Source organism: Lepidochelys olivacea, assembly GCF_965140295.1.
Source record: "Lepidochelys olivacea isolate rLepOli2 genome assembly, chromosome: 4".
In the NCBI taxonomy this organism is placed as follows: domain Eukaryota; kingdom Metazoa; phylum Chordata; order Testudines; family Cheloniidae; genus Lepidochelys; species Lepidochelys olivacea.
Window position 1 is genome coordinate 123,228,714 of NC_140414.1, and position 15,543 is coordinate 123,244,256.

At 42.0% G+C, this 15,543-nt stretch overlaps 1 protein-coding gene across 2 annotated transcripts in view; it reads left to right on the forward strand.

Moving 5' to 3' along the window:
- Nucleotides 1–15,543, forward strand: part of STK32B (serine/threonine kinase 32B) — a 259,946-nt gene that overhangs the window by 45,676 nt on the left and 198,727 nt on the right. For both annotated transcript variants that reach the window (XM_084627288.1, XM_084627287.1), the window contains exon 3: nucleotides 4,079–4,230. In XM_084627288.1, coding sequence (XP_084483414.1) covers nucleotides 4,079–4,230 — 152 coding nt within the window. The remainder of the gene's footprint in view (nucleotides 1–4,078; nucleotides 4,231–15,543) is intronic.

Genomic DNA, 15,543 nt, shown 5'->3' on the forward strand with positions numbered 1-15,543 from the left:
AATGAAAATTCTCATTAATCTCAAAAAAAAAATTATATGTTGAAAAGTGTGTAGGAACAAGTTGTTATAACAGTACCTTTTAAATTTCTTTAAAGACACATCTTTACAAGTTACATGTGTATCCGATAATAACAGAGGGTCAGATCCCATCATGAGCACCTCCATATAGCTCACCCCCCTCATCTTCAGTGGGAGCGGAGAGAGTTTAGCACCTTTCAGGAGCAGGTCCTTGTTTTTAAAACACTTTTAACATCAATTTAAACTTTTATAAATATTGTGTTATCTTAATTTCAAATGTTAGAGCAGATTTGAGATGCTGAGTGCATGATCCTATATTGCAATCTTAAGACTGGTTCCTGCCACCTTTAAACTGTAACACCTTACTTTTTGAGCAATCTCTCAGAAATCTCAACTGGGCCCTTAGACTCGTAATACAACAGAACAGGTAGTTTCTAAGGAAACCGTGCAATCCTGGCCAAGGATTAGAAGGAAAAAAAGTAAGCCAGATGTTCATGTAAATGAATGACTTCTGGGCTTTGGGTGGTGAGCAAAAAATCCATTACTGGTTGATTTACATAGTGCATTGGGAAATTGGTTTGGAACATCTAGCGTTCTATAAGCATTCACTTAATTTCAGACTGGGAATCAAGAATGTCTACTGAAACTCCTGCTTTTTACAATCCTGCAGAGCTTGGACAAGTCTGAACATTTTCCCTCTCTTTCAGCTTCCCTCCCCCATTTTTTTTAATGCTCCTATACACATATAGGGAATGGGGGAGAATAATAACAATGGGGGGGGGGGGGAGAAAGTAACCGCTTGTGTTGTTGCTGTATTGACATCTTGGCACTCAGCCTGTAGTTCTCCTGAGTTCTTTCACTAATCATTAGACTTCCATTAGGTATCTCAGAGGGAAAAAAACACTTAACTTTTATTGCGCTCACCGTTATACGTCAGTGATAGGTTTAGCCAGATCTTTATCATCCTTGTTTTCCTTGATAACTAGATAACTTGCCTTCTATCATCAAGAAAGGCAATCAGAAGCTGCATTTATTCACATTGGAAAATGTGACTTTAACTTTATATGTGAACAGAATATAATGCCTTAGAGATTGTAGGGGGCCGGGGGTTGATATCTGAGCCTGGTAGCACCACCTAGTGGCAGTGATCTGGGCCATGCTGCTCAGTGACAAGAGTCAGTGGGCAGTGGTAGGGGTACCCAGACCCTTCTTGCTCTACCAGGCTCCAGCCTTGGACCCTCTGAATAATAGCTCAAATATGTGGCTTAAGGGCAGGCACCCTTATGCCTGTTCCCTGGGACACTTCCTACCCAGCTTTGATTCCTCCATCAGTGTCACTCGTCAGCTTCTGGATTCCCCCTGGAGTTCTCTCTGACTGCGTTCAGAGAGTCTTCCTCTGTCCGCTGCATCCCAGATTCCATGGGGTGAAGGGCCAATGGCAGCTGTCTCAGCTATGTGGAGCCTCAGCCTCAAATGCTCCCCTGTTGTGTCCACCTAGACTGAGCTGAGTCGCTCCATTTTTGAGCCCAGCTCACAGCTGAACCTCCAAAGTGAGCATGCCCAGCACATACAGCCTTCTGGGCCCAGAACTCTTCTTTAAACTTGTCCATCAGTGTGGGGATCATACACTCCATCACAGGACTAGATTAGGTCTGAAGGACACATTCCATAGAAGCTGGCAACCCATTGCTGCACTGTCCCAAAGCTGCCCTGCAAAAGAGCTTTATAGATTTAGTGCCACTACCTTTTCCTTCTTTGAACCTTTCCTCAAGACCCACCTCTGTTGTGATGCCTACAAGAAATCAATCAATTTATGATGTCTTGAAGGGCAGATGGAGTTAGCTGGAACTCACTTTATCTTTAAAAAATTGCAAATATATATACATTGTGTAAATTTGATTCTATTTCTCTTCCTTCCCTTACTCTTTGTGTGTCAGGATTTCTAAGGGCCATATTCTGATCCCCTTACTTGTACCTTACCCCCCAGATATTCCCCTTTAAGTCACTGATGTGTAAAATGCTATTCAATGTGAGTAAAATTGTCAAAATCTGTCCCTTAGATTGTCCTTCCCCCAGAACACTTGCAGTGGCTGAGACTGCTGGTGCACTGAACCTGCAGTCCAGAGGGAGGGAGTCCTAAAGTGACTATAAGCCATCTTTGCACCTTCCAAAACCTTGGCTGCTCTGGAGCACCTGGCGTAAGTTAGCCATGGGGAGCCTAAATTATGGCAGCCTACTTGGGCTGCTATATGGGATGCAGCGCTGCATATAATCTTTGCAGCTCTGTCTCTCCTCTGGCCCCATCTCTGACATGCCCTCCTGCCCCCAGAAGACACACCCTATGCTCGGGCAGGCAAAGGGTACTCAAAAGGCAGCCCTATGGCTGTCTTCAATGGTTCCTGCACTGGGGAAATCCTCCCTTTAGCTGGATACAGGGTTTTAGATCCCCTTCATGCTGCTCTGCCCCTTTTTATGTGGCATAAATTGGCTAGAGCATGGGTGACGTTCTCATATAACGTTTTATGCATTTGTACAGTGCTTAGTGGAATGGGACTTGGATTCTGATTGGAACCTGTTCATGCTACTGTTATACAAATACTAACTTGGAATAACATGGTAAATTCTAGCAAAAAGTATATTAGAACACTTTCAAGGGGGTGACTTTAAAAAACCCTGCAGGAACAAGAGCATTCAATGGGAAAGCTTCTCAGTCCATCCTTAACCCACATTGTTTTGCGGCTGTATTTAGCATTTGTTGCGAATGTGAGATCACTCACTGCTTTCAGGCCCAGATATATTTTAACCCCACGTTCCAATGTTACCACAAATGGTGTTTCAGAGTGATGGTTCTTAGAAATGCCTGCTATTTAAGAATATGGCTGTCAGTCCAGTTTTACCCAGATCAGAGTTAAGCTAGTCTTTGCTTACACTAGATCATCACTTTGCATTAGTTTGTTTTACTCTTTGAGGCTGTAAAAGAAACCAAAGCAAAGTGATTTATGGCCTGAGACTAGATGATTGCAATGATCTCTTTCAGCCTTAAAATCTTTGATAATCCAGTTTGAGCAAGATCATCTTTTCCTTAACAATAATTGGAGAACAGCTCTGATAGTTAGATGACTTTTGTGGCACATTATATGAGGAAATTATTATGTGCATGTGCTTCTGTGAATGAGGACACTAGACAATCTTTTCGTTAAACCAGAGGTCCCCAAAGAATGGGGCATGCTCTCCTAGAGGGGCATGGCAGGACCTTTGGGGGTGTGTGGTGGGCCTGGGGGTGGGGGTGGGGAGCCCTCCTTACCCTGAGCTCTGCTCCAGCCCTGCCTCCAGCCACAGTCCCAGCTCCATGCCTGGCCTTGTCCACAGCCTTGGTGGGGCTTCGCTGGGGCTGAGGGTGGGGCCAGGAGTGATGAAGCCACACCTGACTGTGGGCCTGGCTGCTGGCCCCCACTGCAGCCCGGTTGCGACTCCATTCCTGCCTTGGTCCCTGGCCCTGCTTCCGGCCCCATCCCCATCCCCATCCCTGCGGCCCCAGCTTCTGTCCTCTTACCCTTGTCCACATCGCCATAGCTGCAACCCGCTCCTGACACAGGGGGAGGGGCAGGGCATGGACAGGGATAAGGGGAGGGCGCAGTCTTCAATAGTTTGGGGACTGCTGCTTTAAACTAAAGGGGGTAGTGTGGCCTGGTGGACAGAGCACTAGACTGGAACTCAAGAACAGACTGGGTTCTGTTCCTGGCTGTGCCATTAGCCTGCTGGATGACTTGGGGCAAGTCACATCCTCTCTGTGCCTCAGTTGCCCCATTGTAAAATGGACATAATAATATCTCCTTTGTAAAGTACTTTGAAATCTAGGAATGAAAAGTGCTGTAGACAAGCTAAGTTGAGGTCTCACTCAGGATCCTGCTGGTTTCCAGCATTTATTCCTCCTCAGAGTCTTAAAGTAATCATCATTATTGAAGAAGGATATTTTTTAAAGTCACAATGTTATATTTTTCTGTGATTCCAAAAGGCTAATAGCTGTGAAACTTATGTTTTTAACTTTGCTGTCTATTAGGTGTGCATTGTGCAGAAGAGAGACACCAAGAAAATGTATGCCATGAAATACATGAATAAACAAAAGTGCATTGAGAGAGATGAAGTCCGGAATGTCTTTCGGGAGCTACAGATCATGCAGGGCCTTGAGCATCCCTTCCTAGTCAATCTGTGGTAAGCAAACCTTTAAAATTTGATCTGGCTCCTATTGTCTCCTTATTGCTGAATCAGTTCAAATTGCTGGGAGTTGAAATGTTGAAAAGATTCTTTGAGACTTTTTTTTAAGCTCATTTAATTTTTTTGGTAGTTTTGCTTCCGTAAATATTTTAAAGGTGCCCTTTCATGTTGGAATGGTTAAACATAACAATGTGCTTTTACTTTCTGGTGTGTTTTCTTTCTAAATTGCTACAGTAACTGTGTTAAAAAAAACTTGGTCTCCCATGGTTTATCATTTTCTGTGACACTAGTTTTGCTAGGAGTTTGATTACAAGATTTTGGTATGTGGATATTGTGAATACTTATAAGGATAAAATAGCTCCTTGCTCAAAGCATGTCTCTCGATGCAGATGAAACTAAAGGAAGGAAAAGCTTTTTGTCTAAGGAGAGTTAACTAGGCAGCCCATGAGACTAAAATTCTGGATCAGATGCCATTTATAAATACACACACGCACCCTCCCCCACCCCCACCCCCCCGAATATGTCAGTGGGCCCTCCCTTCCCTTTCTCATCTTGCCAATGCCAACAACAGTATCTCCAGAAGCTTCTCTCCTTTTTAATGTTGTTAAGGACCATTTTCTACTAGATGAAATGGCTGTTTTCTCCTCTGGTACATTGTACAACTTCAGCAAATTACTCAGTTATTCTGGATGTTTACTTCATAAGACTGAGAATAATGGATGTTGTGGGCAGCCATTGTTATAATAAAGATAGTGATATGACATTTGACTGTAGCTTGGAGTTGCAGTAGTCTGGAAATAAGCAGAATAACAGGTATCATTCAACAGGTGACAGGTGGAAAGTTCAAAAGGAGGTGCCTGACTCCAGTGATGATTCAAATATTTTCATAGATGTGGCAGTAGGGAAAGTATTTTGCTATTTGACTTGTCCTAGCTTCACGGGTAACAGAATCTCTATCATTCCCCAAAGTACTCTTCTGTTTTGGAAACAGAACTAATGACTGGAAATAGAATTCAAACATCTATCCATCCCCAGGTACGTTCATGACCTTTGTCATTATGGCATTTGAGTGTCCCAGCCTCGCATAGTGGATCTGAGAATTTTTTGGCAAAGAGACAATGAGTAGATCAGATATACCTCTGGTGACTTCATAAACTGTACTGCTTATGTCTGAGGATGCTGGGCAATAGGATGCAAGTTTTTCACCTCTGATCTGAAAATAATCTGGATTAGTTGCTATGGGGATCAAAAGTCATTGCCTTTTCATAGCTCTTCACTTAGTGGGTAGGTTCATGGTCTGCAGGTGTCCACTGGGCAAACAGGCTGCTGTTAGTGCTTTGGAGTGTTGCTTTTCTTGGAGCTCCGGTGTTAGCTGCACCATGGGGGAGGGATAGCTCAGTGCTTTGAGCATTGGCCTGCTAAACCCAGGGTTGTGAGTTCAATCCTCAAGGGCCCCATTTAGGGATCTGGGACAAAAATTGGGGATTGGTCCTGCTTTGAGCAGGGGGTTGGACTAGATGACCTCCTGAGGTCCCTTCAAACCCTGATATTCTATGTTGAATCAGCAGACCTCAATGTTAGTCATAAAGAGAGACCACAGGCTTGGTTCAGTGGCAAAGGTGCTCAGCCAAGTTTATCGTTGACAAAGCACAGTACTAGTGCCCCATAGGAGCTGCAGGTACACTAACATATATATACCCCTGACAACGTACCAGTTCAATCAGCACACCAGGATGTGTTCCCTAGACTAGTACAAATATGTCTCTCCTATGACTGCTCCTTTTAAACATTGATACAAACAAGTTATGAATTACACTCCAGGTGTTGTTAGTTACCACCTTTATCCTTGTACCTGGTGGTTTGAATGTAACATCCTCATCCATTATCCTGTCATCCCTTATTTACCTTTATGAGAGATCAGTGTGTTCTTGTACCATCTCTTAAGAATGTGTTTACATAGTTACTTGAGAACTCTGTCTGTTTCTGTACCATCCTGTCAGGTCAGGAATGCGCTTACTTGCTTAGCTGACACCCAATATTCCTATTCTAACAAGCCCTACCCTAATTCATAGCCTTGGCTCATACCCTTTAGCCATGCCCAGGGCTCCAGCAAGGCCTACGCAGGCTTGCTACAGTTCTTGGCTGTTTTGGCAGAGAGGCCAAAGATTAGCTGACTATATGGACAGCTAACCTACCCTCTCTTGGCTCTCATTTTGCTCATTCTGTGTCTACATAGGTAAATAATGGAGCGACATCTGATTCACTTGTTGTCAATCTGGCACCTTTCACGAATGCTAAGGGCCAGTGTTTCTTCTGGTATATATGGGCACAAGTGATCCCGATTTGGGACAGAACCATTTTCTTAATTGGACCATTAGGCCATATAAGCTACAAGAAACTTTAGCAATATTAATAATGGATCAGTCCCAAAGATCAAACATCTGTTGTGAAACAAATTGTATGCCAGGTTTTGATTTCACAACAGTGAGACTGATTTATCACAGAATTTTAATGCCTGACAAATTCCTCTTCTCATTATTTTTCCTTTTTGTGACACAGATTAAAACTGGGAACAGGCAATACCACAAAATGTATTCATTTTCATGACAAGATTTTTTGATAAATAATTAATCTGTTTTTATGACACTCCTGGGACTATAATCTCATGATCTGAGGATTCACATGAAATATATCCTGTGTATATGTTGCCCTAACTCTGCTAGAGACGTTTAATATTATAAAATACTGGAAAATTTCAGGGTCAAAGGAAGACCAGAAAAATCCAAAAAGACCTGCGTGAGAAAAATGTTTGATGATGATCTAAAATTGGCTAATACAGGCACCTTAGATAGATTTTTGTACTCCATGGTGCCCACTACTGCAGTGCCCAAGCACCTCATAATTGTTGAAGTATTTATTTTCTCAACTCTTCTGTGAAGTATGGAAGTGTTATCCCCATTTTACAGTGAGCTACATTGAGGCTAGGTAATTCACCCAGGGTCACAAAGGAAATCTGTGGCAAAGCAGGAACTTGCAACCCAGTCTCCCAAGTACTAGGCTAGTGCCCTAAGCATTGGACCATCCTTCACTGGACCAAGTTTAGTTGGCCTTTGCATAGACAGCATGCTTCCAGAATCCAACTGGATCTCTCAAATTTCAACAATTGCAGGTTTTTGTAGTTTGTTCTCTATTACAAACCTTGTTTGTGTAATGCAGTTCTGTCTGAAGCTCATAAGATATCCCACTCCTTAACTTCAGGTCCTGACCTTTTTGTTTATTGTATTGTGAGGGCACCAATAAAAAACATCTGTATGTCTGTCATAAGAATGTTTTTTTGTTCCAGACTAAAGTGTATACATAGATACAGTCCTCTATTACATCATGGTTATTTAATAAAAAAGTAACAAATTATTAAATAGACTACTGAAAATATGAAAGGAATGTTTCTCCTAAATGTATTTTCTGTGATCTAAGTATTAATATGTCTTAAAATAATGGAATTTTCATTGATCACCTGTGAAATGAGCAATCTGTTCAATACATTATCACTTGCAGTTTGCAGTAGTAATCTACATGAAATAAGTTTCCATGTTAGTTACAACTCACATGGCTGATTAGCGGGTTTGTCTCTGGGGGGAGTCAATTTTTCACCATACTAATGGGGAAAGTAGATGACAAGAACTAGCATTTCTTTTTTTGGTTTTGGCAGTTTTTTAGTTCTTTTGAGCTGAAATTATTTCAATTAGTTATGTTAATTTTATGTTTTTTTTTCACATTGTTGTATATGTGCCTACAGGCTGCAACAAGTACATTTTACAGATTAGCGTATGAATTTTAAAGGATTAATCATCTTAGTGCATGTGTAACACCAACAGACCCCTGGTCATTGGCGGGCGGGATTGAACCTGGGACCTCTAGAGGTAAATGCATGAGCCTCTACTGCATGAACTAACAGCCACATGGTACTTAGCTAAGGCTGTAGCAGACTCATTAATCTCTAAGTGGTCTCGGTACCACTAGAGGGGATAGAGCACCCCACCCAGGAGGTATGTGGGTTACATATGCACATGGACTGAGCTGGAATCCATGTGAGCTGTTGTGTTCTTTCTGGCTAGGCACATTTGGGAATAGTCTGTCTGTCTAGACACCATGCCCCATTGTCATAGCATCTGAGCTTCTAAAGGCGACATGTTGTTGAAACTAATGTGATATCTTGAAAGTATGTTTAATTATTGTGGCTTGAAATAGGTTTTGCTCTGGGCTTCCGAAAACGGAAGAGCAGTGAAGGCTGTTAACTAGCTTTGTAGATTGGCTAAGTTAGAATTGTGTGGAGAATGAAGGTTCTGTTTTGCAAAGGATTTTGAGATTTCAAAATCAGGTTTTGTTCCAAATCCGAACAAATTCCCCACCAAGGAAAATTCTGAACCTTTTTTGTTTTGCGTTCATCGATGTGTTTTGCTTTGTTTTGATTTAGACTTATTTTATATTATGTTATAAAACAAAATGCAGTAAAAAAAAATTGAAAATGACAAGTCATTTCCAAATAAAAAATCAGAATGTTTCATTGGAACTTCCCCCCCAGTTTTCTTCCAAATTGAAATTCCAGTGACATCAACCCAATTTTGCAAAACGTTTTGGTGGAACTCAGTATTTTGACAGAATGTGGTTCTGTCAATGTTTCTCCAACCAACTCTATATGAAATCCTAATGGGAGTTTTACTATTGAGTTCAGTGGGGCCAGGATTTCACCCACAATGTCTATACTCCACACAGCATGGACTCTTTAAAGCTGGCTGGTTTGCAAGGTTAATCGGCATTCTGTTTGCTATTCTCTAGCAGTGAGTTATCAGGTGAACAAGCACTTTGGAAAGTGACACAAACAAAACCAGAAGACATATAATGACCATATATTCCACTTTTCATATGATGTCCTGGTGTCCCAGGAACTTCCCTACGGGGCCTGAAATTATCTTGTTTTTCATTACATCAAAGTGATTGTGGTGTGTGTGTGGTGGCGGTGGGGGGGAGGGGTTTAAGAACAACAAAATGTTTGTTCAAGATATTTCTACACTGATTGGGATTTGCTCTATGTTTGCCAGGAACAATCAGTGGAACAAGTGCTCAGTGTGATGAACAGTGTTTGGAGTAAAGATAGAAGTCAAATGTGTGTAGATACCAGCAAAAGTGTTCTGTTGCTCAGCGTTAATGTTAATTGGTTGGTCAGGAATTTTCCATCAAAATGCAGTTTCCATAAAATCAAAATTTTATGCAAAATTTTTGGGTTTTCCTTCAGGAGACTCAAAATGAAATAGTTTAGTTTGTTTTGGGTCAGGTTAAACCAAATCAAAATGTTTCATTTTGGGTCAGTCTAACATTAACCTGTGTTTGCCGGAGCTGCTATGGTGCCTTATGTCCAACTTTCCTCTATGGACTGGTCTTCTTGTCTGGACTACAAGTTCTATAATGCACTCCCTTCCCCTCTCTGATTAAGATGCCATAGTGCATCATGAGAGTCATGTGACATGGTACATCATGGGAGTTGTAGTCCATCTGGGGACTCCCTCCAATACAGGAAATGAGGCATAAAGAACCCAAGCTACAACTCCCATGAGGCAACACAGGGGACACAGATTAGTGTAGAACAAAACCAACATGAAGAATTTTCAATTCAAGAATGTCGTAACATTTTGTTTTGATTGAAAATGTCAAAACACCACTCTGGCATTTCCAGATTAAAATGTTTTAGAATTTCTGTTCTGTGAAAAAAAATTCAGTATTTCAACTTTTTTTTCCTCAATTCAGGATGAAAACTAATTTCAAAATATCTGAATTTTCCACAGGATGAAAATTCTGGTTTCTAAACAGCTCTATTAATAAACACGTGTTCAGTGTATCATGATAAATGCATAATACACTCAAAATTGGAGTGAATAATAAAAATAAACCTTAAAGGTAAAGGACAAAGGGGGGGAGGGATAGCTCAGTGGTTTGAGCATTGGCCTGCTAAACCCAGGGTTGTGAGTTCAATCCCTGAGGGGGCCATTTAGGGATCTGGGGCAAAAACTTGTGGATTGGTCCTGCTTTAAGCAGGGGGTTGGACTAGATGACCTCCTGAGGTCCCTTCCAACCCTGATATTCTATGATTCTATGACAAGGGCCCAGAATCATTTTTTAAAAAACTCAAGGCCAAATTATGTTGCTTACAAACCTGTCCTCTAGGCCTTCAAAATATGAATGTATTCACAGACTGTCTCATAACCCTGAGATTTCAACAGATTAAAATCAAACGCATATCAACAAAAATCCTGTATGTATAGTAATTGAAAATGTGGAACTCCAAATATAAAATTAAGAGCAAATTTTGGGGACTCTCCTGTCAAGGTTCCTCCCCCACTCTGAATGCTAGGGTACAGATGTGGGGACCTGCATGAAAAACCTCCTAAACTTATCTTTACCAGCTTAGGTCAAAAACTACCCCAAGGTATAAAATATTCCACCCTTTGTCCTTGGATTGGCCGCTACCACCACCAAACAAATACTGGTTACTGGGGAAGAGCCGTTTGGAAACATCTTTCCCCCCAAAATACTTCCCAAAACCTTGCACCCCACTTCCTGGACAAGGTTTGGTAAAAAGCCTCACCAATTTGCATAGGTGACCACAGACCCAAACCCTTGGATCTGAGAACAATGAAAAAGCATTCAGTTTTCTTACAAGAAGACTTTTAATAGAAATAGGAGTAAATAGAAGTAAAGAAATCCCCTCTGTAAAATCAGGATGGTAGATACCTTACAGGGTAATTAGATTCAAAACATAGAGAATCCCTCTAGGCAAAACCTTAAGTTACAAAAAAGATACACAGACAGAAATAGTTATTCTATTCAGCACAATTCTTTTCTCAGCCATTTAAAGAAATCATAATCTAACACATGCCTAGCTAGATTACTTACTAAAAGTTCTAAGACTCCATTCCTGGTCTATCCCCGACAAAAGCAGCATATAGACAGACAGAGACCCTTTGTTTTTCTCCCTCCTCCCAGCTTTTGAAAGTATCTTGTCTCCTCATTGGTCATTTTGGTCAGGTGCCAGCGAGGTTACCTTTAGCTTCTTAACCCTTTACAGGTGAGAGGAGTTTTCCTCTGGCCAGGAGGGATTTTAAAGGGGTTTACCCTTCCCTTTATATTTTTGACATCTCCAGACAAGACAACTTAATTATAGGCTCTCTGGAGCCTCCCTAGACAGAATAGGTACTTCCAAATATTAACAATTGTAGCCATGAAAGTAGTAATATAATTAAGTACATAATGACAAATCTCCTTACGCTTTAAAAAAAATCTTTCTTCGTGCAATTAAATTATCAAGGAAAAAAAGTTAATCCGTAGCTCAATGCAAAATTTCATGTTTCTTTCCCCCTCTGTAACACAACTACTGGAAAGCAGTTAGGTCTTGAATCAGAAATCCACAAGAAAGTGATGAGAGGTGATTGTGCAATTTGTCTGTCAACAGTTTTAAGGTATTAGGTCAAAATCTATGGTGGGGCTAAGTCCATTGAGGTCAGTAACTTCACTGAAGTCAATTGATAACCCCAGCAGAGAATTTGGCCCAGTGCATGTAAAATATACAGAATAGCCAATATTAAACAAGGTAGAGCCTCTCCTTCAGAAGAGCCAGATAAAAATTTTTTATGAGGCTCATGCATCTTGTCTCATTTTTTTAAATTAAATTTAACTCCACAAGCAGAACTTATTAATCGTATTATTTGAAATATAAACAGCATTTCATAATGTCTGATATAGAGAGAGGTCATTTCCCTCCCCCTCTGTCCCAATGTTAAATAATAGCCTGAGTAAAACTCAGTTTTTCAAAAAGGGTTCAGTGGTTTGATTTATAGCCTACACTTAGGAAATAAAACTGAATAAATGTGTGTAAAGATATGTGAGCCTTATAACCAGCTTTATCTGTTTTACAGGCATTGCTGGTAATAGAGATTTCTTTTTAAAATGAAAAGCAGCCCAGCTTTGTATCAGCTCTTCTCTGAGATGAATGAGCTGTAGAAATGCTGATTCTTAACACAATCTCATGCTAAGACTGCAGCACGCAACTCTAGACTTCAACATTTTACTTTATACTGGTCAGTAATATTTTAGTCGTCTTACTCATTCCCATCTCCACCCAGGGGTCCTCTAGGCCAGACTCTGTTGCCTACCCTTAAGAGGCCCACAAACCATCTTTCTTCCAGTTGACCTTAGGACTGAGCCAAGAACCCAAGTTTAAATCTACTATAAACCAATACATTGCACTGCCCACTTGGCACAACTTTGGAGTCTGAAGGGATTGACTAGCTCCTCCAGGAAAACCATAAAGACCAGTTGCTGGCAGTAGATCCTCCCTGCCCAACAACTCAGGTGTTGAAAATGGCTTAACTGTTGGCATAGAAGGGAGAGACACATTTTCAGCAACATTCCTGACAGTCTGACTGAGATCTGTTGGGACAAAGTAGCAACTGAGTTTTTTGTAACTTTAATTGACAATTTTGACAGGATATATTTTTAAGCAAAGTGTTTACAATGCCAGTTGAGGGGAATATTATTGTGAATTATGTTTATTCAGAAAATGTTCGAGAATGGGGTCCCATGTTGTTAGGCAGTGTAATAGAAGGTCCCTGCCCCAAAGAGCTTACGATCTAAATAGACAAGACACAGGGTGTGGGAAGAGGTAGAACACACAAGCAGAGTGAACAATTTGATGGCATCGGACATGTTAGTTCCATGACTATGATTTTGGCTGTATTTACTTAAGGGGATCTGCTACATGGAAAGAAAAGCGCCCCTGCATAGTACTGGGCCCAGGGCAGTACTCTGGCGAGGGGTGGTCCTGGCTGGGCCCCATTTTACCCCTCCCCTCCAGGGCAGCACTCCCTGCTTTGGCAGCTTCTGCTGTGGCTGGCTCCTCTGCAGCTTTGGGAATCTATCATTGTCAACATACAGGCCATTTTCCTAGTCTACTCCAAGCTATATGGTTAATACACTTACACCACATAAAGTAGGGTTGGCTGCATTGTCAGGGGAGCGATATAGTTTGATATATTTTCCTTCCAGCGCAGCACCGTCTGGGATGTGTGTGTGTGTTTCATAAGAGAAGCTTACAGGAGTCTCACTGGTTTTAGATTACTGCTGTAGACTACTAGCCCAGATTAAAGTGGCTTCAAAATCAATTAAAATTGGAAATAGCAACCTATAAAGGATATTAACTGTAGCCAAAATATGGATGCCAGTCTCCCAGGTTCTTGCTAACACCTTGTCTGCTGCGTTCATAATAACCAAGGTTATGCTACTGAATAAGTCAACTGTAAATTGTCTGTTTAAGCTCAAACATGAAGTGCTCCCATCGGAAAAAACATGTCATGTTTTTCGCTTTTTGGAGTTTTCCACTGGCTCTGACGTGGGACTCCTCGATACTGGTTTCTGCAGAGCCAGAGCACTTTGCAACACTAAACCGGCACCAAAAGTGCATTTTTGGACAGTGAAGTGTTTTCAGCAATATTTATTTATCTCCATCATTGGCTCAGAATGTGAGCTGTCCCTGCTTGGCTGCAGAGGCATAAACAAGAAACTCTCCCCACTCTTTCACAGACACACAGGGGCCCCTCACAATAGCAGTCCCACTGCTTCCTGCGTCCTCAGGAGCAATGCTCCAAAAAGGGGCTGATAAGGAGGAATAATCTATTCTAATGGATAGACTAGACTGTGCACTCCACATACACAGGGAGCAGCACCCTTGAAGGCACGGTCTCCCTGTGGATTGTCCTTGGACTACTCTCTGTTGCCCCTTTTTACTTAAAGCCACAATCTAGCCCAAAGATTTGTAGTGAATTAGTTCTAGAAGCATGCTGGAAACACTTTGAGACTAAGAGACTGTGGTGGTTAGTTCACTTGTATTAATTTAGATGGAATAAAGGGAGTTAAAGGTGTTAACCCAGTTTTAAACAAGGTTTGGCATACAGAGAGCTTAGCTTGCTGAGTACCGTTGCAAACATGTCATTTTAACTTTTTATTCCAGATACAGAAAAGAAGGAAAAAACAGGGAAAGCATTTGAAATGTGAAGCATTAAGTAAGGCTTTCATTTTAACGACATCCCCTGTTTCCTTTCCCTTTAGTTGGGGAGAGTTTTTAAAAGGGGGAAAAAAACCACACCTTGTCTGACAGTCTTTTAGATGGTAGCAAAGATAGTAATAACTATCCTTTTTTGAGGGGGGAAATAGAAAGTTAACTATGATGAGCTGGAGCGGTTAGTCTGATCCCATTTCCTAAGAAGACAAAACAAACACGTACATAAGGGAAGACAGAAGAATAGCAAAGACAGAAGATACAGCTTCTGGCTCTGGTGTTGACTTTCCCTTGCAGCCTCACTGCGGGAAGGTGCAGCACCTGTCTTACTAGTCACTCTGAGACCTGGCAAATTTGTACCATCATTAGGTAATTTAGAGTATTACATTTAGCTGCCTTTTTCTGATCACAGGCTTATAGCCGTGTTGAAAAATATGCCATTTTGGCTGACTAAGCCAGACCCTTATTATATGGAAGAAAATAGGAGAGAGATAGGAAAGAGATAAAAATAAGGTGAGGGGGAAAAAAGGACAGGTGGGAGGGAGGCAGAAGTCTCACATCTGGGTAGTGGTTGGTTCTGGCTGAATTCTGGCAGAGGTGGTACTGATATCTGGTTCCCTCTCTCGGGCCTGGTCTGGTCGGGACATCTCTCAGGACCAGAATGAGTAAGGCTCGGGGACCAGGAGATGGTGGGAGTGTCAGCCACGACAGCGAATCTTGCTCCAATAGCCAATTTTTCTCCCAGAATTTCTTTCTTTAAGGACCCCAAAAGGGCGTGATAGGTTAAATAGCCAGTTCTCTTATTATAGGATTGTCAAGGAGCACAGACTCTCCTGGCAGTGCCTCCTGCTGGTCATCGTTGGAGACTTAGCACCCAGCCTCCGAAGCGCCTCCTTCAGGCCGGTATCTCGCCACCCCTGGCCCCCATGTCCCTCCCGGACCCCGTGCCCTTGTCTTGGGCGCTGCCCCCTGGCAGTACCCCCACAGTTCTGGGTCTCCCCCTCCCAGGGGAACCCCCACCCACTATCCCAACCTCACCTCAGTCTTAGGCTACTGCCAGTCACCAACTAGCCCCTGCTCCCTGGGGCAGACTGCAGTATAAGCCATTCATCACAGGCGAGGGGGTTTGGACCTGCTGCCTCTGCCTATCCGTGGCTGCCCCTGTAACCCCTGTACCTAATAGGCCTTCCCAGGCCCGCAGCCTG